Source organism: Phoenix dactylifera, unplaced genomic scaffold (assembly GCF_009389715.1).
Source record: "Phoenix dactylifera cultivar Barhee BC4 unplaced genomic scaffold, palm_55x_up_171113_PBpolish2nd_filt_p 000448F, whole genome shotgun sequence".
NCBI lineage: Eukaryota > Viridiplantae > Streptophyta > Magnoliopsida > Arecales > Arecaceae > Phoenix > Phoenix dactylifera.
The window spans coordinates 267,339-295,335 of record NW_024067880.1 but is presented as its reverse complement, the minus strand read 5'-3'; the positions used below and the strand labels follow the sequence as shown (position 1 = coordinate 295,335).

The following is a 27,997-nucleotide window of genomic DNA, read 5'->3' as shown; positions in this document are numbered from 1 at the left end:
ATGATCAACCCAGCTTTGGAGAACCAGTCTGATAACAGCCTGACATGGAAAAGGCTTAGATAATGATCTTTTAGAGTTGAAGGTTGTTGAAGTGCTGACATAAGGGAAGTTTTTTTTACTTTTTTTTTGGGGGGGGGGGGACAGTTTTTACAGGAAAAGTTGAAGCAAAAATATTACACGCTACTACATGAAGTGAAAGCAGAAACTAACAGAAAAGCTTGACAGAATTCCATCAATTTTTGATGGTCCAGAAATATTTGTAAAATCTCTCACGTCTAAAATGATAATTTCTTATAGTTTATAATATCTCAGGAGATAGTAGTAGGGATCAAGAATCTCATTCAGTATCATCTTCCATTTCGTGCACTGCCTGGAGAGGACCGCTTCCTGACAGAAACCCACTTTCAGATGTGTTCACAGGCCAATTTCCAAAAAGGCATACCTGTGGTTCAATCTCGTTCAACCTATTCCATTCCGCATCCGAAAGTGACCAATCAAAAATATCTATATTTCTGATGATCTTCTCCGACTTTAGGCTGCATGGGAGCACACTAGTTCCTCGCTGTAGCCCCCATCTCAGGATGACCTATAATAAATGAAGTACAAATGCCATCAATGAGAATGCATACAAATTCATTCAAAAGTAAAATATAAATGAAGACTCAAAAAAATATATATAAATGATATTGATGATCCAATGATCATTATGAAAAAATAAATATGATTTATGATCACATTTGAGAAAAGAAACCTAAAATTTGAAATATATTTATATATAAGAAACACAAACAAAGGGGTAAGGTTCCATAACTAAAGGGTGACTCCCTCAAGCCCGTATATCAGCCATGAAACACAGAGAAAGCAAAAGGTCCTCATCAACTTTCTGTCCATAAGCATTACAACCAGAAATCTCACCAGTCACACCTTTTTGTAGATCCCAGGGAAATTTTCTCAAATTTATGGCTCCAGTCTCCTTTATTCTCTCTAAAGAACAACCATTTTAGGTGATCTGGAGTCCACATCAAGTTCAAGTGATATCAAGCCCAACACTGGAGCTAAGATTTCAAAACCATTTGTCCACCACCATATATGACCCAAACTGAAAAATTCTATTATCATCACCAAAGTTTGGCCCAACTTTTGTAGACTCTGACAGCTGTAGCTTGAAATTAGTTTCCAATGTGGAATTTTGCACACCTAAAGTGGAATTTTGCACACTTACTTCGAAAGGCAGCAGAGTACACTAGAAAAAGTAATCAATAAAACTAGGAAAAAGAAAAGGCAACCTGTGAATCTTTAAAACAGAAAACACCTGATGGAAGAAAAGAACTAAGTTTAAGACCCTAGATATAATTTGGATTACATCAGCATCAAATTACGTATCGAAGTCTTGTTTGGATGCCTGATTTCCCTAAACAGCCTGATTTCCCTATTATCAAATTCCTCTCATGCTTGGAAGAGTTGAGGAGCATAGTATTTAAGAGAGCGGCAGGATGAGGGATTCCACCAGCCCTACAAATTTGAGGATCTAAGGACACCAGAAATTACCTTCTAGAACATTCTGATATCCCAAAAATTTTATGTAGGATCATTGACCTCTTCTGTTTCCCTATATGCATGCATGTACATGTATAACGAACTACATAATACATATGGACATACAGATGCATGTCTACACGCACACAGTCATGCACATGCATATATGATCATGCATGTGTGTGCCTGCACATAGACATTCACACGCACTATGTGCATAAAATATTTTCTTGTGATTTCTCCTTCACAAATGACGCCTGGATCTTAATAAGTGAATCTGATACATCACAAAGGATTCTGAGGAAAGTAAGATAATTTGTTTTTCCCTAGTAGTTTTAACCTCAAGATTGAGCTTCAACAAAGTTACATTATGATTCTGCAGCAAAGGACTATACTAGAGCGCAATGCATTTAGCTTTCCTATAGCTCTCAAGCTTTTAAAAAAATTAAAAACCAAACAAACAAACAAAAAGTTCTCATCATGTCTCAGCACCGGGCCCTATACCAAAACCACCTTATGCCTGATAGGGGGCCAGTTCAACATACCGAATATCGGTATACCCCCCATACCATGTACCAATACCAAACTAGTATGGTACAATATATACTCCATACCGCCCGGTTCAATATGGTATGACCTACTTTGATCCCTATTCTCTGTTAACCTATTGAAAGCAAAATTTCCAGTCACAAAGTAGGATCATAAATGTAAGGCTTTTGCTTCTTCCTACCGCATGTGGCATTTCAACAAGCTTTTTACCTAACTGGAGTTCCCATGGAATCCACAGATTTAACCATCATATGAAATTGTTCAAAGGTGACATCTATGATACTTGCACAAAAGGTTTTAAGGAAAATTTCTTTGCTCACAATATCTCTGCCCTCTCCATTACAAAATTACTACTTCAATTTCCATTAGCCTCACTCTCCTAGCCATCTTCCTCTTACCTCCTGTCATTCATTTTTCCATTTCTGTTCTGCTTCATCTTTCCTTCCAGCACAACCAACAGCAGTCTTCATTACATTAAAACATCAGGTCTGAGAGAAAGGCAACAGTGCATAACAACCCTCCTTCCCTTTCCGCTGCTCATGTCCAATACCCTATTCTCCATCAAGGATTAAAGTATCATGTATCCAGCTTATGCTGGGAAAGTGTTGGCATGTCATGCATATTATGCCCACAGTTGGCACCAAGGTATTCCGAACCGGTACCGGTAGGCGTACCGGTGGCCTACTAGACCGGCTCATCGTCCTCGGTACCGTTTCGATATCGGGCCCGTACCAAGAGCCAGAGCCGAAAAAGACGAGGTGAAAGAGAGAGCGAGCGAAGGAGGGAGGGAGAAGGAGAGGCCTCCACCGCCAGCGGAAGGCCGCGGGGGGGGGCGGCCGAGGCCGAGGCCGAGGCCACGGCTACGCCCCTATTTCGACATGGCCGCAGAAAAAAATTTGAAATTTTTCAAGCAAAGTCGACGACTCTCTTGTTGACTTTACTTAGAAATCTTCAAATTAAACAATTTGAGAATTTTTAAGTGAAGTCGGCAAGCGTTTTGCCGACTTCACTTAAAAAACTCCAATTTTATTTCCATGGCCGCATCCCCTATTTCGAAAGAAACAGAGGACATGGCCACGGCCTCGGCCTCCGCCGCGCCCCCGCAGCCTCCGCCGCGGCCCCGAGGCCCTCCAATGACAACGGAGGCCTCTTCTTCTCCCTCCCTCCCCCGCTCACTCTCGCCTTATCTTCTTCTTTTCTGGCTCCGGCGAGATTCTGTCGGTACAGGCTATGTACCGTTTTCCACGGCTGAACCGTACCGGTCAGGGCCCGGACAGGTACGGTACATGCTAAACCGGCTGGTACGGGCCGGTTCAGCATACCATGGTTGGCACAAATCTCGATGGGGAGATACACAAATTTGTAAAATGATTCAATATGATATGCTAAGTTTTTAGTCAAACCAATTTTAATTGCTTGATACTAGTATGCACACATGTTGTAGACAAATAAATAAAGTTATATACCATAGTGTCAAAACCCATGGTATGCTCCTGTACCATTCACATACAAGTATGGTATGAGATAGGGTATGCCTCCCATATCTATTTAGTGTGCTGAACCAGTTGACACCCTCGAGTTGATATGGGGTTCATGCAGAATCACAATTTTTTTGACATTGCCGATCATACAGGGTTGGTAATGTACCATTTGTTTGAGATTTAAAACTTTGCTTTAAACTAATCTTTAAAATCCTACATTCAACATGTGCACAACAATTTCAAATATTTTTTTAATGCAAACTAATACCAGACAAGTATGTTTTACACACAAACAATAAACTAAGCTTAAAATTCATAATAAAACTGGTGAAAGACATCCATCTATGTTTACAAATTGACACTCCATTGTAGGCGATGTTCATGTATTTCAGTGCCAGCCATGTTTATATACTGATAATATTGCATGGATCTTATTTATTTTGAATTATGATGAATTGTAACCTTTGATATGATATCGAATGACAACATTTTATGTGTCCAAACTAGAGAGTAGGATTTCAAATCCTCATTAAAAAAGTACAAAAAAAATATCATCATAGTTGTTAGACAATTAAATGGAAATAAGATTTAGGATGCCTAGACAGAAAATAAGAAGAGTTAAGCATGCTACAGTCATGTACCACCAATTGTACTTGTCAATGCTTATTGCTTTATTACTGTTATGGCATTTAATAACCAAGATGATGTGGCATGATAAGATTCGTCCATCATGCCTCCAGAAACTCGCCAAGACATTCTGGTTAAGCCACCTCTGCCAACACGAACAGACCTAAGGCAGCCGACCTCCAAGGCCAATATCTCTTAGCTCACCTTGACCACTGATTTGAGCCAAGCAGGATCTTCCTACGAAGGAAGCAACTGGTCCTGTTGCCCAAGGTGACAAGCCAAGAGGGGGGGGTGAATTGGTTTCTCTTAATTTTAACTATCTTACTTATGTTAATTGATGAGTTAGTGGAATTAAAACAAATCATAATACAAACAACAAGAAGTATAGTGGTTCGGTGCTCTCCTAAGCACCTACGTCCACTCCCCAAGCGACCCCTTGGAAATTCACTATAATCCCGCGGATTACAATTGGATTGTTTTCCGGGCTCACAATCCAAAAACCTTTACACTTTGGTTTTCCGGGTTCACCAAAAACCTATGTTGGTTTTACGAGCTCACCAACGAACCTATGTTGGTTTTTCGGGCTCACCAACGAAACTTTGGCTCGTAAACATAAAAGTACGGTACGCGCTTTTTTTAATTATTTGATTTATTTAAATTTGTTTTCTTAACATTGGATTCATATTGACAATGATGCATCGAAGAAATATAATTCGATCGTAGATAAATAGATACGTTTATCTCCACCCCATATTGGTTCCCATATAATTCTTATGTATCTGAATGCGAATTTGTATTAGTTTTTCTTCGTAAACAATCTTCTTATTTACGATTAACATCTTCTGGAGCTTTTCTTGAGCGAACACATTTCTATACAATTGGTTTTACGGGTTCACCAATCAACCTATACCGTTGGTTTTGCGGGCTAACCAACTAACCTTTACAAGGAGTTTAATAACCAAAGTAAGAAGATTTAAGCTCCTAGATGAGCAAATATAACAATATAATCTACAAAGAAGAGTTTAGAGAATAGTTATCGCTTGATGTGACTTCTCTCTTCTTTGTCAAGGATGCTTCACTCTTCAAGGGTGGATGGAGCTCTTAATGACTCTTTGAATCTGCTCAACCACTTTCTTTTGACTCTTGAATGAAGCACTTGGATGAAGAAGATTAGGGCACTTTGTCTTTCTTGTGTACTCTTTGATATTTTGCAAAAAGGATATTCTCTCTGATGAATAGTGCCACTTTAAATAGTTTCCTTCATCTATTGGACAAGCCCCAATGGTTAGAATTCAAAAACTAGCCGTTACTCACTGTTGGAAGGACAAAAAGTACTTCTGCAGAACTAGCCGTTATGCTTCTGCCCGTGCTTGGGTCGGCTCAACCTGTCCTTGGGTCGACCCAACTTTCACTTGGGTCGACTCAACCTTTCCTTGGGTCGACCCTCTCAGAACCACAGAAACTTGCAATTCAGCCTTCCTTCACTTGGGTCGACTCAACATTTCTTTGGGTCGACTCAAGGTTCAGTTGGGTCGACTCAACTTCCACTTGGGTCGACCCTCTCAGGGTTTTCAGAGAACCTTTTCTGTCATGTATTCTGTCATTGCCTTTGGGTCGACCCTCTCAGTGTTTGGGTCGACTCAAGCTTGGGTCGACTCAACTTCCTCTTGGGTCGACCCTCTCAGTGTTTCGAGAGAACTGTTTTCTTGAGTCTTTGAGAGGCTTGAGGTTTGGGTCGACTCATGCTTTCCTTGGGTCGACCCAACTACTGTTCATCCGTGCCATTTTTGCAGAAGTGTGCCAGATGCTTTCTTGATGTGCCGGGGTCGACCCAATCATCCTTGGGGTCGACTCAATCCACACTTTGCTGCAACTCAAGGTTAGATTCATCCAAATAAACAATGAAATGCATTTATACAAATATACTGAGAGTAACAGACTTATAAATGAAGTATCGAATTAACTTGTAACATACTCTTGATTATTGCTTGTTAATCATCAAAATAACACTATCATCCTCAGGTCCCTCCACCTCAAATCTGCACATGGCTTCAATAATCCATCACATGCCAAGCTATTGCAACACATCCTCAAGGTTGTTACGCCACATCATGTTATGGCGTGACCCCGAGTTTATTGAGATATGATTTGCTGAAGATGCAGGATCCTAGCTATACATAATCTCAGAGGCTCTCTACCAAAGAGAACGCAAAAAATCACCATAGTTAGGGGAGACCCTGCTTCTCTATTCTTTTCTCCTTTCGTTCTCTTCTAAAATATTCTCTGACTTAAGCATCGAAGGGGCTGATCGGAGCTAACCGGCGAGCTCTCACCTTTAGTCCATTGTCTCGCAAGTCCACGGAGGCGGTCTGCATCAGCATCTTTAGGTCAACGGCAACAGATTGGCACCATCTGTGAGAAAAAAGAAGAGCCCTGAAGCTCAAAAGGAACAACCACCTAGGAGCCATTCAGCCAGAGTCCAACAACTCCCTGTTGGTTACTAAACTTAGTTTTTAATATTAGTAACTTATGGTTTTATTCTCTATAATTGCATATTAGTATGGTGAGGAGTTACATGTCTTTTGGGTTTTTAGTCATATGGGAGTTGCATGGAGTTATAAGGGTTTTATTTAGAGAGAGTTATTTGAGATTTATATGGGGTTATATATGGTGTAAATGACCAATTCAATTAGGAAAGTTAAAAGACCATCTAATGGTGCCTATAAACATCCATGTACTCTAGGTTTTTGAAGTTAGTGATTCATGTGTGCCTAAAATCCTCTCCACTTTTCTTCCATAGAGTAATTTGTGAGGGTGAACTCTCTTGATTTCCAACAAAAGTGGCATCAGAGCCAAGACTTTTCTTGTAAGAAAGAGCGATGGCAAAGGGAATGCTTCCGTTTCAAATGCTGCGGTTCACCAAGGATAACTATGTAAATTGGTATACCCATATGAAGGCAATCTTAGGATCTCAAGATTTGTGGGAGATCGTTGACAAAGGCTACAAGGAATCGGAGAACGATGATTCCTTGACTCCAACTCAAAAAGAGTCCTTACAAGGCACAAGAAAGAAGGATTGGAAGGCCATCATGATCATCCATCAATGTTTGGATGATGGCATGCTACAACGAGTTGCTAATGCAACTTCTTCGAAGCAAACTTGGGAGATTCTCCAAAACTCCAATCAAGGAGTTGACAAAGTCAAGAAGATTCGTCTTCAATCTTTGCGTGGTGAATTCAAAGCCTTACATATGAAAGAATCTGAATCAATCTCAGATTACTCTTCAAGGGTGTTGACCGTCATAAATCAACTAAGGAGGTACGGTGAAAATGTGAGTGATACGAGGGTTATTGCAAAAATCCTTCGTTCATTGGATCCCAAGTTCAATTTTATTGTTGTAGCCATTGAAGAGTCCAAAGATCTAGACTCCATGACAATCGATCAACTCATGGGGTCACTACAAGCTCATGAAGAGAAGGTTGTCAAAAAGCAAGAGACTTTAGAGCAAATGTTACAAACAAAAATCTCTTTGAAAGAGAAAGAAGATCGTAGTGGGACAGGCGAAAGAAGTCATGGACGTGAAAATGGACGTGGTAGAGGAAGAGGTGGTCGTGGATCATCCAACAAAAAAGAAAAGAAGAAAGAATGGTATCAATTAAGAAGACGTGGAAGAGGAAACAATTCGAGATCAAATGGAGGGAGGTATGATAAATCTAGAATTCGTTGCTATAATTGTAAAAATATGGTCATTTTGCTTTGGAGTGTAGAAGTCCTTCTCAAAATGCCGAAGAAGAAGTTAACTATGTTGAAAATGAAGAGATAGAGCAAACTTTGTTGTTGGCATGCAAAGGAGAAGAAAACGAATATCATGATTTATGGTATCTTGACAATGCGGCTAGCAACCACATGTGCGGTGACAAAAGCAAATTTGTGGAGCTGGATGAAACTGCAAGTGGTAATGTGGTTTTTGGAGATTCTTCCAAAGTTTCGATCCAGGAAAAAGGTACAATTTTGATTCGCTTGAAAATGGTCATCAATTTATTGCTGATGTTTTGTATGTCCCAAGCATGAAAAATAATATTTTGAGCTTATGATAATTCTTAGAGAAAGGCTATGATATTCAAATGAAACATCTTAGTCTTTCGATAAGAGATCAAAAAGGAAGTTTGGTGGCCAAAGTTAGAATGACAAGAAACCGCATGTTTTTGCTCAACCTTCAAACCGATGTTGCTAAATGCTTGAAAACTTGTGTTGAAGATCCAACTTGGCTTTGGCACTTGAGGCTTGGGCACTTGAATTTTGATGGACTAGAATTATTGGCCAAGAAAGATATGGTGAATGGGTTGCCCTTTATTGACCACCCAAATCAACTTCGTGAAGGATGTCTCTTTGGCAAGCAATCAAGAAAAAGCTTTCCAAAAGAAGCTAGTACAAGAGCAATGGAACCACTACAACTTGTTCATTCGGATGTTTGTGGTCCATTCAATCCACCATCTTTTGATAAGAACAAGTACTTTCACTTATTTATTGATGATTTAAGCCGAAAAGCTTAGGTTTATTTTCTTAAAGAAAAATCGGAGGTGTTTGAAGCATTTAAAAGACTCAAGGCACTTGTTAAGAAACAAAGTGGTTTTGGTATAAAGGTTATACGATTCGATAGAGAAAGTGATTTCACATCAAATGCTTTCAAAAGCATTTGTGAGAAAAATGGAATTCACCATTCTTTAACAATTCAGAGTATGTTAAAAAGCAAGAATATGCCCAAAGATTTTTGGGCCAAAGCCGTTAATTGTGCGGTGAACTTATCCAACCGGTGTTGTACCAAAAGTGTGCCAAATCAAACACCACAAGAAGCATGGAGTGGAAGAAGACCAAGTGTCTCTCATTTGCATGTTTTTGGAAGCATAGCCTATGCACATGTGCCGGATGAAAAGCGCTCTAAGCTAGATGGCGAGAGAAAAATTAGTCTTCATCGGTTATGATGCAAGATCCAAGGGCTACAAGCTGTACAATCCAAGAAGTCACAAGACCATCACTAGTAGAGATGTTGAATTTGACGAAACAAGTTCATGGGATTGGAATTCTCCAAAAGAAGAGTATGACTTTTTTCCTTTCTTTGAAGAGGAGCAAGGAAGTCAAGTCTTGGAACCCCTTTCTCCACCTTCAACACCTCCATCATCCGCTCAAGTGCAATCATCTCATCATCAAGTGAGGCAAGTTCAAGTGAAGGACCAAAAGGCACAAGAAGTCTTCAAGACATATATGATGCCACAGATGAGGTAACGGAAAGATTAAGTAATTTAACACTTTTTTGTCTTTGCTGGTAGTGAACAGACTTTGAAGAAACAACTCAAGACAAGAAGTGGAGAGATGCTATAAATGAAGAAATTAAAGCCATAAAGAAGAATGAAACTTGGGAGCTCACCACTCTTCCGGACGGGCAAAAAGCAATCGGAGTCAAATGGGTGTACAAGGCAAAGAAGAATTCAAGAGGAGAAGCTGAGAGACACAAGGCAAGACTTGTTGTCAAGGGATACAACCAAAAGCCCGGGATCGACTATGATGAGGTATTTGCACCCGTTGCTCGTTTGGAAACTATTAGATTAATTATTTCTTTGGCAGCACAAAACAATTGGAGAATCCATCAAATGGATGTGAAGTTTGCTTTCTTGAATGGTTTTCTTGAAGAAGAGGTTTATGTGAAATAACCTTTGGGATATATTGTGAAAGGGCAAGAAGATAAAGTTTTGAAATTAAAGAAAGCCTTGTATGGCTTGAAGCAAGCACCAAGAGCCTGGAATACCAAAATTGACAAGTATTTCCAAGACAACAAGTTCACCAGATGTCCTTATGAGCATGCCCTTTACACAAAGGTCAATGATAATAGAGATATATTCGTGGTTTGCTTGTATGTAGATGGCTTGATTTTTACTGACAATAATTCTAGTATGTTTGAAGAATTCAAGCAAGTTATGTCTCAAGAGTTTTAGATGATAGACATTGGCCTTATGGCTTACTACCTGGGCATTGAAGTGAAGCAAATGGAAGATGGAATTTTCATCTCTCAAGAAGGTTATGCTAAAGAAGTTCTCAAAAGGTTCAAGATGGATGATAGCAACCCGGTGAGCACTCCCGTGGAATGTGGAGTCAAATTATCAAGATATGAAGATGGAGAAAAGGTAGATCCTACATTCTTCAAAAGTCTTGTTAGAAGTTTAAGATATTTAACTTGCGCAAGACCGGATATTTGAGAATCAGAATGTTATTTTGATGTTTACAAAACCATGAAGGCCATATGGAAGTACCATTGCAATTAACAAGCTTAATCAAGTAAATAGACACTCAAAAAAGAGAAAAGTGATATACTCTCGATACATCCTACAATCTTGATACATTCATGATATACTCATCTACCATGTTTTATAACAGCCTTCAAGAATTCTTCCAAGGAAATTCTATTAGCAGAATTTGAGAGAAAATCAAATTTTCAGTTTGACCAAACTAAGAGTGAAGTTTTCTTTATAAGGGATATTTCCGTATTTTTGTTAGTTATATAAATGAAACTTGAATGTGTCATTCATCCTAAATTAATTGGAATATCCTTTTATTACTTTGATGTGCTAAACTAACTTTCAAGTACAGAAAAACAGGGTTAGAGTCGACCCCAGTCAGTTTGGAGTCAACCCTGATACTTTTGGCACATCTTGGAACAAGTGGCACACCCTTGGAACACTTGGCACAGAGATAGAGTCAACCCTAGAAGTAATGGAGTCGATCCTGGCACGATTTGGCATATTCTGGCACAAAATGGCACGAATAGTACAGAGCTTGGGTCGACACCAAGAAACCATGAGTCGACCCCAGCTTGAGTCGAACCCAAGAAAGGATGAGCCGACCCCAGCCAAAAGAGCCAGACAAGCAAGTTTCTGGAATTCCTGAGAGAGTCGACCCCAGATAACCTTGAGTCGATCCCACTGTAGCTTGGGTCGATCCCAGAAAAGCATGAGTCGACCCCAGCCTGAAGAGTCAGAAAATCAAATCTCTAGAATCCCTGAGAGGGCCGACCCCAGAAAAGCTTGAGTCGACCCCACTGTAGCTCGAGTCGACCCCAAGAGAAGTTGAGTCGACCCTAGCCCAATGACAGAAAAACAAGTCTCTGGAATCCCTGAGAGGGCCGACTCCAACCAAGCTTGAGTCGACCCCACTGTAGCTGGAGCCAACCCCAGAAAAACATGAGCCGACCACAGTCTGTGGAACAGTAACTTGGGTCGACCCCAGATTTGCTTGGATCGACCCCAGCACAACTAACAGCAAAATGGCTAGTTCTGCAAAAGTATATTTTGAGTCTCCAACAGCTAGAAACGGCTAGTTTCTCCATTCCAACAGCTACGGAGTGACTATTAGAGGTTGGAGAAGTATTTAAGAGGCACTATTCATCAGGAAAGAATCTTTTGCAAAAATCAAGAGTGCATTCAAAAGAAAAGAAAGTTCAAGTGTCTTCATCAATTTTGCTTCATTTAAATTCTGAAAGAAGGTGGTTGAGCAGTATTCAAGTGCATTCAAAAGCTCTACCAATCCCTTGAGGAGTGAAGCAACATTGGCAAAGAAGAGAAGAGCAATCTACAAAGCGATAAATATTTTCTTAACTCTTCTTTAAGTGCATTATTGTATTTCTTGCTCATTTAGGAGCTTTAAACTTCCTCTCTTTCATTTCTTGTAAGGTTTGTTGGTGAGCTTGTAAAACCAACGGTGTAGGTTGTTGGTGAGCCCGTAAAACCAACAGTTAGGTTGTTGGTGATCCCATAAAAACAATTGTAGGATTTTTGGATTGTGAGCCCGGTAAAACAATCCAACTGTAATCCGCGGGATTATAGTAAATTTCCAAGGGGATGCTTGGAGAGTGGACGTAGGTGCTTTGGAGAGCACCGAACCAATATACTTCTTATGTGTTTGCATTGTGTTCTTTTTGATTCCACTGCACCTATATAATTAACACAAGCTAAATTACTAATACATCTATCATCTTAAGTAAGGTCCTAAAATTTAGAAAACCCAATTCACCCCCCTCTTGGGTTGTTATCTTGGGCAACAATATTCGTTTTGGGGTTGGACTTGTTAGTCGGTATATGGAAGCTCCTATTTCATCCTATTTGAAGGTGGCCAACAGAATTCTCCACTACATAAAAGGTACCCTTAATTATAGCCTATTTTATTCATTTGTTGATAACTTCACACTTGTTGGATATTGAGATAGTGATTGGGCCGAATGTGGATGAAAGAAAAAGTACGATAGGATATATTTTCTTAGTGGGAAGTGCTGCTTTTACATGGTCTTCAAAAAAGCAACCTATTGTTATGCTTTCTACTTGTGAAGCAGAGTATGTTGCCATCTCAAGTTGTGTTTGTCAAGCCATTTGGCTAAGGTATTTGTTAAAGGAGCTTCATATGTTACCAGAAGAACCAACGAAGATTTTTGTAGACAACAAATCGGCAATAGCATTAGCCAAAAATTCGGTATCTTATGAGCGAAGCAAACATATCGATACAAAGTATCATTTCATTAAAGAATGTATGGCTAAGGAAGTGAATCTCAAGTACATGAAGTTTCTGTTAGAAGTATGCCTTAGAAGGCAATTTGGCTGACGTATTATTTTGTTATGGGATATAAATTTGTACTTGACCTAATTATGAATTTATTAAGTTGGGCATTCTTTTCATTCAAGTTCTTATGTGTCCATGAGTCGTCCAAAAATTTAATAAGATGATACATATTCTCAAGAGTTGAGAATTTGATGTGTCATTGGTGATTATTTCTTAAATTGCTTTTGATCGATGGATCATCACGAGGACGGTGATCGATCCGCTAAGATTAGTGCACATATCACTTTCTTTGATGGACGAGTCTTGAGTCCATAGTGTGGAGATACTGGAGGAATTGTGCAAGTGCTTGTTAGAGAACAAGGGTACTGAGCGTGGTCATAGCAAGTAGTCACTTGGATGTCTATCCACTCGTCAGTGATTTAATTGATGCTGCAGTTGTATGACTGGTCCTTTGACCTGCGATGCCTCGGCTATTCACAGTGAGGTTGTTATAGTTTGACGAGCACATAAATATGGGCCCTATCCATTTGGGTTTTTTTGGTGCAGATTGGCTGCAGTAGGTTCATTGTAGGAGTAGGGGTGCATCTAGATGGAATCTATCGGCCTTGATAAATTAGGATAGAACCTATGTAATTTATGAGACTGAGTTCGTAAATCCTTGGCCAAAGTACTTTTTTGAAAAGAGTTTTCCAATCTCGAACTAGAGTCGAATAAATCTTGACATATGACAGATGACGGGGTTTGACGAGTGATCCATGACCTCCATCCTGTCGGGTTCCACAATAGAGGAATTGTATCATACGCTAATTGCACCTAGAGATTCATCTATTCGATTCTGCTAGGTCGCCACTACATGCTGCTAGGTGTCACTGGTGGATTGTGAGACTCAAAAGCATTCACTTGATTATCAGCAAACCCGAATGAGAAGAGTTGGAATTGTTCCAACCCATTGAAAGGAGTTTCAATGATATTGCGATAGGGATCACAATATATCTCACTACCAGACAGAATAGAACCTATGGGATCACACACAATAGAGAATCTGATCAATCTGATGATTTGATTATGATTTGGAATCACAATAGTTTGTAATTGTCAATTTGATTGATCATTGGTTTAACCCACTAAGAGTTAGTGCGTTGAAGAATGAATTAATTGCAATTGGATTGCAATTTGATTGAATCAATTGGACTTAATTAATTGGGCTCGATCTTATTTGATAAGGTTCAAGAGTCCTACTTGGAGTAGGACTCCTAAAGTTCTAATTGGATTAGGACTTCAAATTATTAAAGTCCTACTTGGAGTAGGATTCCTAAAGTCTTCATTAGGATTTCTAGAGTCCTAATTAATGATTGGTCTAATAGATGAAAATGACTCCTAATTGGATTAGGATTGAAGAGTTCAATTAAGTCATGATCCAATAGGGTCCTATTTAGATTAGGACTCCAAGAGTCACAATTGATTTAATCTTATGGATAAGGATCTTGAATCAAATAGGGAGACTAATTGGGTCCTAATTAGATTAGAATTCAATGAACCAAGGGCCACCTAAATCCTAATTTGATTAGGATTATAAGGGATGAGTAAGAGCCCCTCCTTTCCTTGGATACTCCCGGGATCCGCGTACCGGTTGGCCGGGATGCGCACGCGCGTTCCGGGTGTCCGAGACACTCATCCCGGGTGTCCAGGATGCGAGACCCGTTTTGGCGTGGTTCCTCCTATATATATGAGGAGGCCACGCCTAGGGCAAGCATAAGACAAAGGAGAAGGGGGCCGACCCCCCTTGCTTCTTGTTTCATGTTGGCGGCCTCCTCCCCTCTCCTGTTCTTCCTTCCACAGCAAGCAAGGGAAAAAGGCAGCAAGGCTCCCTCTTCCTTCTTCCATCCGCAAGACAAGAAGAAAACATAGAGAGGAAGGTGTTCCTCTCTTCCCTCCTTCTTCCATGGTAAAGAAAAGGAAAGAAAGTGTTTCTTCCTTCTCCTTTCTCCTCTTGAGAGCAATCAAGAGTTGATTGCTTAGAAGAGTTCCAACCATCAAAAGGGATCTCTGAAGGGAGCTAGCACCCCGGTGAGATCACGACCTTGATCGATTCAGATCTTCGTGTGGATACCCGTAGAGGCCGGACATTTGTGCGGCTTCAAGCGAACCCGATCTCCACGATCATCAGATAACGGTGAAGATCTACCCGCTCAAAGGTAAAGATTTGATCTTTACAATTTTTAATTGTAGATCTGAAATAATTAAGATTTAATTTTAATTTATCTTTTAGATTTCATAATTTTCTGAGTTAGAGAACTCAGAATTTTTTTTGAAATCTACCTTCTCTGGGTTGTTCGTGTGATGAACAACCCCGCATGTGTGTTTCCGTTGCGATCGTCGCAATGCGTGCGAGGGTAACCCGACAGTCTCAAGATCAAATTGCCGATATTTTTACTAAGCCCCTCAAGAGTGAAACTTTTTGCAAGTTTAGGAGTTTGCTTGGAGTTGCAAAACCAAGTTTAAGGACGGGTGTTGGTTACTAAACTTAGTTTTTAATATTAGTAACTTATGGTTTTATTCTCTGTAATTGCATATTAGTATGGTCAGGAGTTACATGTCTTTTGGGTTTTTAGTCATGTGGGAGTTACATGGAGTTATAAGGGTTTTATTTAGAGGGAGTTATTTGAGATTTATTTGGGGTTATGTATGGTGTAATGACCAATTCAATTAGGGAAGGTTAAAAGACCATCTAATGGTGTCTATAAATATTCATGTACTCTAGTTGTTTTTTGAAGTCAGTGGAATACAAGTTATTTATGTGTGCCTAAAATCCTCTCCAATTTTCTTCCATAGAGTAATTTGTGAGTATGAACCCTCTTGATTTCCAACGCTCCCCGCACAGCTCCCCAAGGTCTCCACCCCCTTAACTAGGTGCATAGACTATTGATGCCAAGCGGCTCAATCTACTAGTTGAGCAGGTACAAGTTCTTATGTCGATGGTATAAGACTGCAACAGCAGATCACCCCTCCTTTAGCGGGCCAGACAAGTCATTGAGATGATCTAGCCTAAGGTAGCAGTTAACTCCATCCCAAAGGTCATGGAAGAGGTTAAAAACAATGTCACTCCCACTTTCCTTCCAGAGCCAGCTCCAGTCCCAACGATCTCTCTCCGCATCAACTAAGAAGTCTCTGGGTGGGAAGCAGACCTCAACTACAGAATTGAGAAGATGGGCAATCAAATCAAAGCCATATAGGAGCGAAAGGTCGAAGCTGGAGACAATCACGAGACAATGAAAAAATCTCCTTTCAACAAAGAAATTATTAAGGAGCCCCCTACCAAAGGAGTTTAAAGTACTCTAATTTGAGCTCTATGATGGCACCACAAATCTAATGGATCATCTTGAGAGCTTCGAAGCTGTGATGTGCCAGGCATTCCCAGCCACGCTCAGGAAAGCGGCTTAACTCTGGTACTCAAACCTCCAATTAGGCTCGATCTGTTCCTTCGATCAACTCGGCTGCCAGTTCGCCAACCATTGCATCTGTAGCAGAAGATGGAGAAAAGATTCGATAAGCTTGTTCGGTATCAGACAATGGGAAGACGAGTCCCTCCAAAACTACATCAATCAGTTCAACACCGAGGAGTTAGAGGTGCACGAGCTGGATCATTCCATTGCAATAACCGCAATGATTAAATAGGCTTTAGAGAAGAGGCCTCCAAAGGATTTGGCTGAACCTCTAACTCAGGCAAACAAGTACATTAATGCCAAGGAAACCCTTGCTGCTCGAAAGGAATCAGCGGAAAAACGAGACCATAAGCAACAAATTGCAAGAAGGACAATCCGAGGAGAAAACACAGTCGAGAAGAGCAAAGTGCTACACCAACTCGAAGTCCACCACTTAAGTTTAAGACGTATACTCCTCTCAATGCGCCAAAAATCCAAATTCTAATGGAGATCTAGGACCGAGACTACATACATTGGCCTCAAAAGTTGCGAACCCTCGCCAAGAAGAGGGGCATTGGAAGATATTGCCAATTCCTCAAAAATCATGTGCACGACACAAAAGGATGCCTTCAACTAAAAGACAAGACTGAAGCCCTCGTCCGACGAGGATACCTTGAATGGTACATAAGCGATCACCGGAGCTCTGGTTGAGGCAGGCGAACTCCCAAAATGCAGGACGGTAATCAACCACTCATCGGAGCGATAGCCAATATCTTTTGAAAACGTTCAGCAAGGAACATAACTGAAGAATCATCGAAATCTCTAACGCACTCCCCAATCCCGTGCGATCAAGCCTCTGGATCTGAAAAATGGAGAATACAGAATAATGAGCTACACTAGCTCAGTAAGCAACAAAATACCCCAGAGTGGGGTCAGAGCATATCAGATCAAAATACAGGATAATGTTTGAAACAAATCACAAATAATATCATTTTTTTGTTTTTATAAAACTCTGATATCATAATCTCAACATGATAGGCTACGGCCACGTAACCCAGCGGCATGGGTTGCACAGAGTGCCAGAAACCACTATTATTAGTCACCGGTGGAAACGGTGTCCAGAAACCACTATTCTAATCACCGGTGGCGCAGTGTCGAAACCGGTTCCTCACAGAATACAAGTCGACAGGTCCAACGTATAATCCCCATTGGCGGGGCCAGAACAGAACAGAACAGATCATAGCCATGCTGAGAATATATATATATAAAAACAGATTTCATAAATTTTTCAGTCATAGTTTACGGATTTCAGAGCAAAATTTTCAAATGAAATGCCATACCCATTTTACTAAATACAAAACATATTTCAGAATTTAATATATTTATTTGAAAATCACACTTGAAGTATTAAGTCACTTACCTCTTCTCGCTTAATTCCTACTTCAGGCAGGCGGATCAGGTTCACCTGTTAACATTTAATTAATTTCTTTGTAAATTTCAGAGCTAAGCGAAAATCCAAAAATAATACTATTGGGTTTCGGGTTCGGGTTCGGATTCGGCGTTGAACTGGATTTCGGGTTCGGATTTCAAATAGACCCAAATTGGGCCCATATAGGGTATGGCCCAACTGGGCCTAACCGGGCTGGACTGCGCCCAAGTTGGGCCTGAAATGGACAGGGCCCAACGGGCCCAGTTTGGCCCGTGATGGGCCGCCTTCTTCCCCCAAACTCCCCATGGACAGGGGAGATGGAAACCGAGAGAGGAAGGGGGAAAAACGGGGTGGTCGGCCTGGGTGGCCGGCCTAGGCGGCTGGGGGCCGTCGCCCGATCGATGGCCGGCCGATCATGGTGGCGGCCGACGGCCGCTGCGGCTCCCGGCGTGAAGAAAACAACCGAGAATGGTCTCGGTTCATGGGGCCAAAACAGGAAAAGAAACATCATGTTATTGGCATGAAAACGAAGGCAAGAAGGAGGAAAGCTCACCGGCAGTCGACGGAGGTGGTGGGTCTCGGCCAAGGGAAGATCGATCCGGTGTCAGGCGGCGGCGGCGACGCTTGAACCCAAGGAGATGGGTCTCAGAACAGGGGGTGGCCGCGAGGGGGATCCGGCGGCGCTCGGTCGGGAGGGTACACCGGTCGGAGAGGAGGAGGAGGGAAGGAAGAAGAGGAGGAGCTCGGGATGCCCTAGGGGAAGGAGTAGATGGGGCTTTATAGCCCCATCGTAACGGTTCTCCGCCGCAAAAATCGCAGCGGTCAAGCGAGATCCACGGCCGATTCACGGCCGTGAATCAGCCGTGGATGGACTAGGAGGGGCGCCGCGGGGATCTCGCGGCGCCCTTGCCTTGTTTACCCTCCGGAGGAGCCGGAGAGGATCGCCCACGCGATCCTCTGTTCCGGCTCCTTCCCCAATGAATCGGGGCTGAAGTCGGCGAGGGCTGCCGACTTCAGCCCGTGTCTCACAGAACCCAAGCCCTTCGGCCTAAGCAAAATGATGGTAAAGCCCAACTGAGCTAGGAGCATCTGTGCCGAGCAACTGAACTCGAAAAGTTCTTAACTTCTTACCCTAGCAACAGCAGAATGTAAGAACCAGTACAAATTCTATCTCTAAATCTTTGTATTTTTTATTGCTAATCGATAATGGAATTGTGTTTCAAATTCCCTACCTAAGAGGCTAAAGCATTATAGGTCGTACCAATTCATGGATGTTAGGGACCTCGGAGGATCTCCTATTTGAAAAATCCTAGCTCAATCTAGGAGGCATGCTTAGCATGATCACCCGAAGTGTTCACCGACAAAAAGCCTGTCGAACCCCAAGGTTCGAGCAGGCCCACTGGCCCTCATACTCATCATCATTATTCTCAAGGCTCGTTGGCCCCCGAGGTCCAAATAGGCCCAATGGCCCTTACTCGTTGTCATGTATTCTCAAGGCCTGTTGGCCCTCGAGGATCGAGAAGGCTCGCCGGTCCTTATACTTGTCCTCATGTAATCTTAAGATCCGTTAGCCCCTGAAGATTGAGTAGGCCTGCTAGCCCTTATACTTGTTCTCGTGTGTTCTCAAGGCTCGTTAGCCTCCAAGGTTCGAGCAGGCCTACCAGCCCCTATACTCGTCCTTGGTCAAGTATTCTCTTCTTATAAGAGGCTCGCAAGGAATTATATTCTACTCCAACGAGACAATCTTTAATTATCTCTTAATTGTACCGATGGTATTCTTGCAAATCTTATGCACTCTATAGAATTATGATGTTATGTGCTCAGAATGCATTTTGGCTTATAATTTTGGCTTATCTTGCTATAATCTCGCCTCATCATCATCTCTCAGCCTTATCTTTCTCTCTTGGCCAGTCCCAAGGGTATTATGGTGTTATGGCTTCATCTCAAAGTACTCAACTAATCTTGGATATCTGGATTTTATTAACTATAGCTCCATTTTGGCTTTCTGGCCCAATTGAACTGACCTCGGAGATACATGTTTCTAGCCAAATCTGGTCCACCTCGGCATCTTCAGGACGACCTTAAGCAAATCATCTAGACCAAAGAGGTACGCGTAATCTTTTATTTCATTAATAATGTAATTATACGGTAGGTCAAAGGTCAAACTAAACTACTGTATTACAAGAGAAAAACATCTAGACTGGTAACACTTCGGCTCTACAAGGCCGACAACTCTGCGAAGGTCCCCTAACTCAAGATACCACCCTACACCCTTGTCATGAGCCTCCATGGTGGCGCCAAGAAGAGTGCGGTGGGTGTTAGCAAAGGCTTATTGCTTGGGGCTCAACAGCTCCCCGGCCTCACTGTCACTTCCCGCTCCTCGGCCTCGCCGTTACTGTCTGCGGCCGAATCGAGATTTCTTAAGTCGGCCCATGGGACGAGCCTCAACACCTGGCTTCAACACTCATCAAAGCCCTCCACAAATGATTCGATCGCAGTGAGGACGCGCCATACTTGGTAGCTCCCTGATGCCATGAACCTCTCTACCACACGAGAAGCTTTCTTCTCATCCTGGGTGACCCGAAGCCGAGCTACCCTTAGCTCTTCCTTTATAACAACTGCTCTGAGCAGCACCACCTAGATCCAATCCTTCTCGTCTGCCAGCCTGCTCTTGAGGGATCCAACTTTGGCCCCTGCCTTGGTTGCCTTCTCCCTAGCTAGCCACAAGGCCAAATGAAGTGTTTCCATACAATTTTGGCAATGCCTTTCCCGAGGAGAGTCCATCCTGCAAAAGTAAAAGGGGAGAATCAAAAGAAAGGTCACCTACCTAGGTAAAAAAAAAAAAGGAAGAGCAGCAAAAACCACCAGCTAAGGTTGATTTGGAGCACTTGGTGAATAGGTTCTACATTCCTCTCATAACAATGGGGGGGGGATGCTTAAAGCCTTCTCAAGCATGGTGGATTTGCATGGAGCTCCGTCCTGGACAACCTGAATTGGTTCACTCAGTCGTTTTCCCATCGAGATCAATGGACAGCAACGCACCAACATTGCTCCAAATGGTCAAACAACGTCTTAGAAGGCAAAGCATCAGGACTCATCCTTCAAGAGGCACCACTTTGGAGTTAATGCCCTCATTAAAGTGACAGTGAGTCTAACAGACGGTTACTTCCTTCGCTCGAATCAAAGAAATGCTTCAAGCTCGGTAGTGGGGGCAGGCAATGTTATGGCATTTAATGACCAATGTGATGTGACACGATGAGATTCGTCCAACTCATGACTCATGTAGAGGTCAAGCCACATCCTAAAACTCTACAAGGCATTTTGGTCAGATCTCTTCTACCGACACGAGCAAACCTGGGCAGTCGACCTCCGAGGCCGATATCTCACGACTCAGCTCAACCACCTTGACCACTGATGCGAGTCGAGTAGGATCTTCTCATGAAGAAAACAATTCGGTTCCTTCATCTCAAATTTGCACATGGCCTCAACAATCCCGTCACATGCCAAGCTATTGCAGCACATCCTCAAGGTTATTACACCATATCAGCAATTTGTTACAGTACGATCCTAGGTTTGTTGAGATATGATTCACTGCAAATGTGGAATTCCAACTATAAAGAAACCCAGAGGCCCTCTACCAAAGAGGTAACATAAAAATCACCATAGCAAGAAGAGGCTCTGCTTCTTTGTTCTTTCTTCCTCCTTTTGATCCCCTCTAAGATCTTCTCTGACTTAAGCATCGGAAGGCCCAGTTGGAGCCAATCCGGCAAGCTCTCACCTTTTATCTGTTTTCTCACATGTCTGCTAAGGCAGTCTGCATCGGCGTCCCAAGATCAGCAGCAACAAATACTAGTTCATGTATGTAGATAAATAACTAGATGAGCTAGCATGAATGCAACAAGGATACAAATCCTTGAACTGCACTAACGACCCTGAGGCACAATATCATAGAATATGGTATACTATATACAAGGAATCAAGGATATTGTAATTGATGTCCTCATCTTTATTATCCATGCCACCCTGTTCATTTCAAACCACGTAATCCAACTCCATGACCCACATCAGCGTTTAATCATTTTTCTCTCAAAATCCTCTTCTGTCTTTAATAATATCTTCCCTTCACTAGGATTCAGGATCTGAGTTTTAGAATTGAAATTTAGCCTAGGTCAATATCCAACATATATCATTTCTCTTCAACAACCTAAATCATAGAGTAATGCCCTACATTTCAGATTCCGAATCATTGGACCCCTCATGATCTTCACCAAGAAACCTTTGTAAACATATATTGTTAGTTTTTTATGCATTTCCAAGTGGACATGATCCCAAAAAATCCATTTTCTAGACAGAATTGACAATACATATACAAATCATGCGGGCACATCAGATAACTATCACTTCTGGAAAAATATATGGGATGCCAATGGCTTCTTATTTTTATCTTCTAATTGTTGGAGATAGTTGCAGATACCATTATGTATGTATTTTATTCACATCATACATAAGAGCTTTCAACCTCTCTCCTAAGATTGATTAGTTAATATTCCACATGCTCTCTAAGAAAATTTAAACTAGGTACCTTCTCTTTATATCCATATGTAAAACATAGTCATTCAGGTTCTCATACATTAAAAGAAAAAGTGACTGACACAATTGAGCATACAAACAGAACATTATTTCAGCAAAGAAAATTTTCAGTTAACTCAGCATTAGGAAGTTTTTACTTCCCCATATTCCTCAACAAATAAAACTAAATTGTAAGATATTTCCAAGTGGTAAATGTTTCTTCTGCAAGACTATTTTATTCAACAGATTGATGGTAAATGATCAATTTATTAATAAAGATTATCAACTTATGGATAAAGATTGAGGAAAAGGTAGAGCCAGTAACCTGCTCAGCTGTCTTGTTGTGGCATTCTGCAATATCTTCAACAACAGAAAGCTTCAGCATTGGTCCATGCACTGATCTTGACCTTCTAAATGTTATTCTAGGAGTTCCAGGTTCATCCTCTGATCCACTGTCAGACAGACCAGGACTGGTGGTTGACATACCAGGAGCTGTCGGTACTCCTAATGGAGTATGAGCAGATACATGGATACCTTTCTCTTGACAAAACTTTACAACTTCGTCCTGCCTCCAAAAAGGGTGCAACTCCACCTAAAGATAACCATGTCAGTCAGCTGAATAAGAAAAATCTGTAAGTTCATTTTAATAGCTCAAGTATAATAGCAGGAAAGCAAGAGAGGCCAAGCCAGGAAGGCACATATTATCATTTGTGAAATGCGGAATATAATACATATAACTAAATCATTATCCATGATAACAACTGAGGTTAAAGTAATCTAGGTTATGCTCCAACTAACCAGTTCTACCATTTGTTCTTTTTTTCAATCGTACCCACTTCTATAATAAACTTCTTCTCGTTTATATTTATCAATATCGTCCACTACAAACTATCTAAACTATGTTTTCATCACTTATCCTTCACTAGTATCATTCCTGTTTTTTATTTGTTCAATCCATTTCCAACTCTTTTCACATGCTTGATTGTACAATAAACTATAAAAAACTGTAAATCTGACAATGTATGCACTATGCAGCATATGAAGCATGGCACATGTCAAAGAGAGACAGAAGCACACACACAACCACACACACACACATGGAAAGACTAACAATGGGAAACAAAAATATAGAAAAGCTTGAAGCTGCTGCTTTACGACAATTTACTAATGTGAGGAAAAACAGTAAGGGGTTACTTCAATCCTTGTTGCTGCCTAACCTCAGCTCCTAATAGGTTAGCAAGAAGCTTAACTGAGATAGACTAAACCTAAACAGTGTCAAGCCCATCGATCATCACACACCTAAGGATGGCCCATCACCTTATGATCCCCACCTCTTCCATATTCTGCCATCTATGCTTCACTGATATATCTTCCATTTAGCAGGTGTCCTCTCCGCTACTTCGATTAGATTATGATTTGTGCCTGACACATCCTCCACTTCAAAAGTCTTTTAAATTATCTTCCATAACCTGGCCACTACAAAATCCTCCATTTGCCAACTTCCAATGTGCTTCAATTCCCATCAACCCTATTTCTGCTCCTAGCAGAAATCCCGTCTTGATCTGACCTCCGTACCTTCTTGGAGTTATAGTTGTCCAACCAACCATAATGATGTTAGGATCGGGCTTTTGTAGTTCTCGGAATCTGAACATGGATGAAGGTAATTAAAAAATTAAAAAAAAATCAAATTGTTGTATCCTGAAGCTAATTTTCAAGTTTGTATTAGAAACAAGTATTTTCAGAAAAAATACTATTTATAAGGAACATAAAACACTTTCCTTCTGTTTTCTCCAAAACATTTATAAGTTAACATGTTTCATATCTCACTAGTGTCTGTCTTTTTTCATCATCCGTAATGCTTATACACTTTAATTGTAAGCAAACATAGCAAATGAACAATCTCATATCTCATGATTTATAGTTGCAAGAACTTTTAAAGCTCTTATGCATCACCAATGCACCAGTGTAACACCTTTTAATGTATTGATCTAACAATTATTTAAATGTCTAAAATCAAAAGTAACACCAAGAATCAATCAATCACTAATTCGATACCATATATCAACAGAGAATCACTTCATTAATTTTATATAGAGGATGGAACACCTTAGATGTTATCTTTTCATATTTTTGACACTGCAAGATAAGCACTAGTATATGTATTATTTAGTTATTAAAGTTATATTTTCCTGCAAGTCCTGTATCCTTTTTTTCCCCTCCTTTGCTGAATTTTGGACATTCTATCTACTTGTAAATCTAACTCTGGGGCCTATGTCCAAGCAACAATTTAGAAAAAAAAAATCAAAGTGAATAGAATGTCCATGACTTCAGCATTCCAACTGTATTAGGGAGCAAGGTTCGCCGTCTCAGTACCGGACCCGTACCGGTTCCACGCTATTATAGTGTCGGTACAGTATAGAGTTTTTTTGGCGTACTGAATATCGGTATACCACCCATACCAGGTACCGGCAACAAACTAGTACACTCTGCCCTATACCACCGGTTCAGGCCGGTATGGTGTTGGCGGAGGCCTGAGAGGCCGAGTCAACGTTGGCGGAGGTCGGGTTGGCCGAGTTAGTCCTGCCACCTGCCAGCGTGGATGCGCCGGTTAGTAAGTGGGTTATACCCCCAGTTCGGTCTTTGAACCCATGGCTTTGGTGTCACCCAGTAGCCGACTCGAGGCGTTGGCTGGGTACGATTTAAGAAAATAAAGTAGCGCCTTCACTATAAGCGGTTGCTTTTAGTGTAATGGTCAGCGCTTGATCCTAACAACTGATATCCGAGCCAGAGGTCTCGAGTTCGAAACTCGGGCATCGCGCTGGGGGGGATTGTTGGCGGAGGCCTAAGGGGTCGAGTCAACGTTGGCGGAGGCCGGGTTGGCCGAGTCAGTCCTGCCGCCTGCCAACGTGGATGCGCCGCTTAGTAGGTGGGTTATACCCCAGGTTGGGTCCTGAACCCATGGCTTGGTGTCACCCAGTAGCTGACTCGAGGCGCTGGCTGGGTGCAGTTTAAGGATATAAAGTAGCGCCTTCACTATAAGCAGCCGCTTTTGGTATAATGGTCAGCACTTGATCCTAAATACAGCATACAGGTTCTGTACGGTCGGTGGTCGAGCGTACCGTATCCTACAGGTACGGTATCGTACCATGTCGTACGGTACGAGGTACGTACCGACACTCGTACCCTATACTAATGCGCCCGGTACGGGTTCGGTACCGGTACGGCGAACCTTGCAGCATACCATGTTAGGAAGAAATATTTTGTGTCAAATTAGACAAAAGTGATATAATAATCCAAATTACATGTTTGCGTTTATAAGGAATATAAAACACTTTCCTTCTATTTTCTCCAATTATAAGTTAACATGTTTCATATCTTACTAGTGTCTGTTTTTTTTCATCATCTGTAATGCTTATACCCTTTAATTGAAAGTAAACATAGCAAATGAACAAATCTCATATCTCATGATTTATAGTTGCGAGAACTTTTAAAGCTCTTATGCATCACTAATTTACCAGTGTAACACCTTTTAATGTATTGATCTAATAATTTGCAATTATTTAAATGTCTAAAATCAAAAGTGACACCAAGAATTAATCAATCACTTCATTAATTTTATATATAGAGGATGGAACACCTTAGATGTTATCTTTTCATATTTTTGATACTGCAAGATAAGCATTAATGTATGTATTATTTAGTTATTAAAGTTATATTTTCCTGCAAGTCCTGTATCCTTTTTTTCCTCCTTTGCTGAATTTTGGACCTTCTATCTACTCATAAATCTAACTCTAGTGCCTGTGTCCAAGAAACAATTTAGAAAAAAAAAAACAAAACGAATAGATTGTCCACGGCTTCAGCATTCTGACTGTATTAGGGAGAATATTTTGTGTCAAATTGGACAAAAGCGATATAATGGTCGAAATTACATGTCTCAAACTCTAAAGGTGCATGGAGAATGTTGGCTTGTATTTGCTAAAGCCTAACTTCTAAAAGATATTTCTTTAACAAGTAGCAATGCAGAATGTTAAGGAATAGAAGAGGGCAATATCAAACAGACCTGATTGACAGCTGGAACAATCTTTGCAAACTGAAGCAATTCACTAATCTGCTGAAGATTGAAATTGCTAACACCAATAGCACGAACAAGACCCATCTCCACAAGATCTTCCATGGCCCTCCATGTTGGCTTTAACCGATGCAAGAACTGCCTATATTCACTCCCTGAATTCCATGGAGGATCAGTAGCATCTCCAAAAGCTGAATTCTCAGGCCAATGTACAAGATATAGATCCAAATAGGAAACATCTAGGTTCTTCAAAGAAACTCTTACAGAAGTTTCAACTCTCTTATGTGAATTTGTAGCACAATACAGTTTGGAAGTCAAGAACACATCTTCCCTCTTTAGTCCACCATCAAAAGCTTCAGCCAGAGCCTTTCCCACTTCAACCTCATTACCGTATAGGTGCGCACAGTCTATGTGGTGGTAACCAACCTTCAAAGCTGTGGCCACTGCCTCAATGCAGATGTCTCCTCCACATTGCCATGTTCCAAGTCCTATAGCTGGAATCTTAGCCCCTGTATTTAACACAAAGTAGTTTGCAGTTGCAGCTCCGTCTCCTCTCATCCTTCTAGACTATTTAAGAGAAGCCATATAGATAAGACTTAGTTAAAAGAAAAAAGCCAAGTCAAATGAAGTGCAAAATAAAATAAAAAGATCCTAGTAGAACTGAAACAAGCCCCACCTCTTAAAGGAGCAGTTATCCTAAATTCCAAAAGTTCATCAGTGAATGAGACCAGGAATAAAATAGTTTGTTTATAAATGGAAAATTAGGAACTTGGTAGACCAATGATCTTTGTAGGGCAATAGATTGAGACTTCCAGGAACCCATCAATCTCCGAAGCAAATGATATTTATGATATCAACAAATCAAGCAATTGAAAACATTCAGCCGTTTAAGGTAAATACTAACTTAAAGAATATACCAAAGCTCAATTATGAAACATGAATATAATTAAACCATCAAACAGGAAATGATGAAACAGAGAGGACAAGCTCCTTCAACAAACTACATCTCGAAGAAAGAAATTCGGGGAAAAAAGCATAAGTTTTCTCGAAGGGAAAAGCCAACAACCACAAAAATCAGGAAGAAAAAAGAAAAATAGTACAATCAAAATCCTAATGAACAAAATTGCTCATCAAGAATCAAACCAATAGATGAAAAAAACTCCAAATAACAGCAGCTAACAGAGATGGATGAAAGAAGGAAAAAAGAAGAAAAGAAAGAAAAAAAAACTACTTCGAGGTCTGATTTAAAAAAAAAAAACAAAATATAACAACAGAACAGCAGCAAATAAAGCCCAAACAAAGTAATAATCCAAATAGATCAAAAGGCAAATAAATAAATAGCGAAAAAGCCTCAAAAACAAGACAAAAAGGATGAAGGCATCCCAAAGCACACCTTTTTCTTCTTCCTCTCCAAAGACTAAGAAGCCTCGAGCGGCAAAGAAAAGGAGCCCAATCCAAATCCCCTCACCACCTCCCCGATCAAGTCACCAATAATAATCCAAAACCCAAGGAGACACGTTCAACAGCAACAGTAGATACAAAAGGCCAGCAACAAGGAATGGCGACCCAAGTAAATCCAACGACACATACGTTTCATATAATATTCAACAAAAGAAGAGAGATAAAAGAGAAACAGGGGAAAGCTATGTTTTTTATTTTATTATTATTTTTCCAATCGCTCACCTAACTGAGGAAGACCCGAAATCGCCACCC

General features: G+C 40.9%; 1 protein-coding gene across 1 annotated transcript; it reads right to left on the bottom strand.

Moving 5' to 3' along the window:
• Positions 1–45: 45 nt before the first annotated feature.
• Positions 46–27,902, bottom strand: LOC103697990 (NADPH-dependent aldo-keto reductase, chloroplastic-like). Its single transcript, XM_039118930.1, has 4 exons — positions 27,678–27,902; positions 26,276–26,851; positions 22,541–22,807; positions 46–586 (listed from the first exon to the last, which is right to left on the bottom strand). Exons 2-4 carry the CDS (start codon positions 26,840–26,842, stop codon positions 338–340), a joined length of 1,083 nt encoding a protein of 360 aa, XP_038974858.1. The 5' UTR covers positions 26,843–26,851; positions 27,678–27,902; the 3' UTR covers positions 46–337.
• Positions 27,903–27,997: the final 95 nt, after the last annotated feature.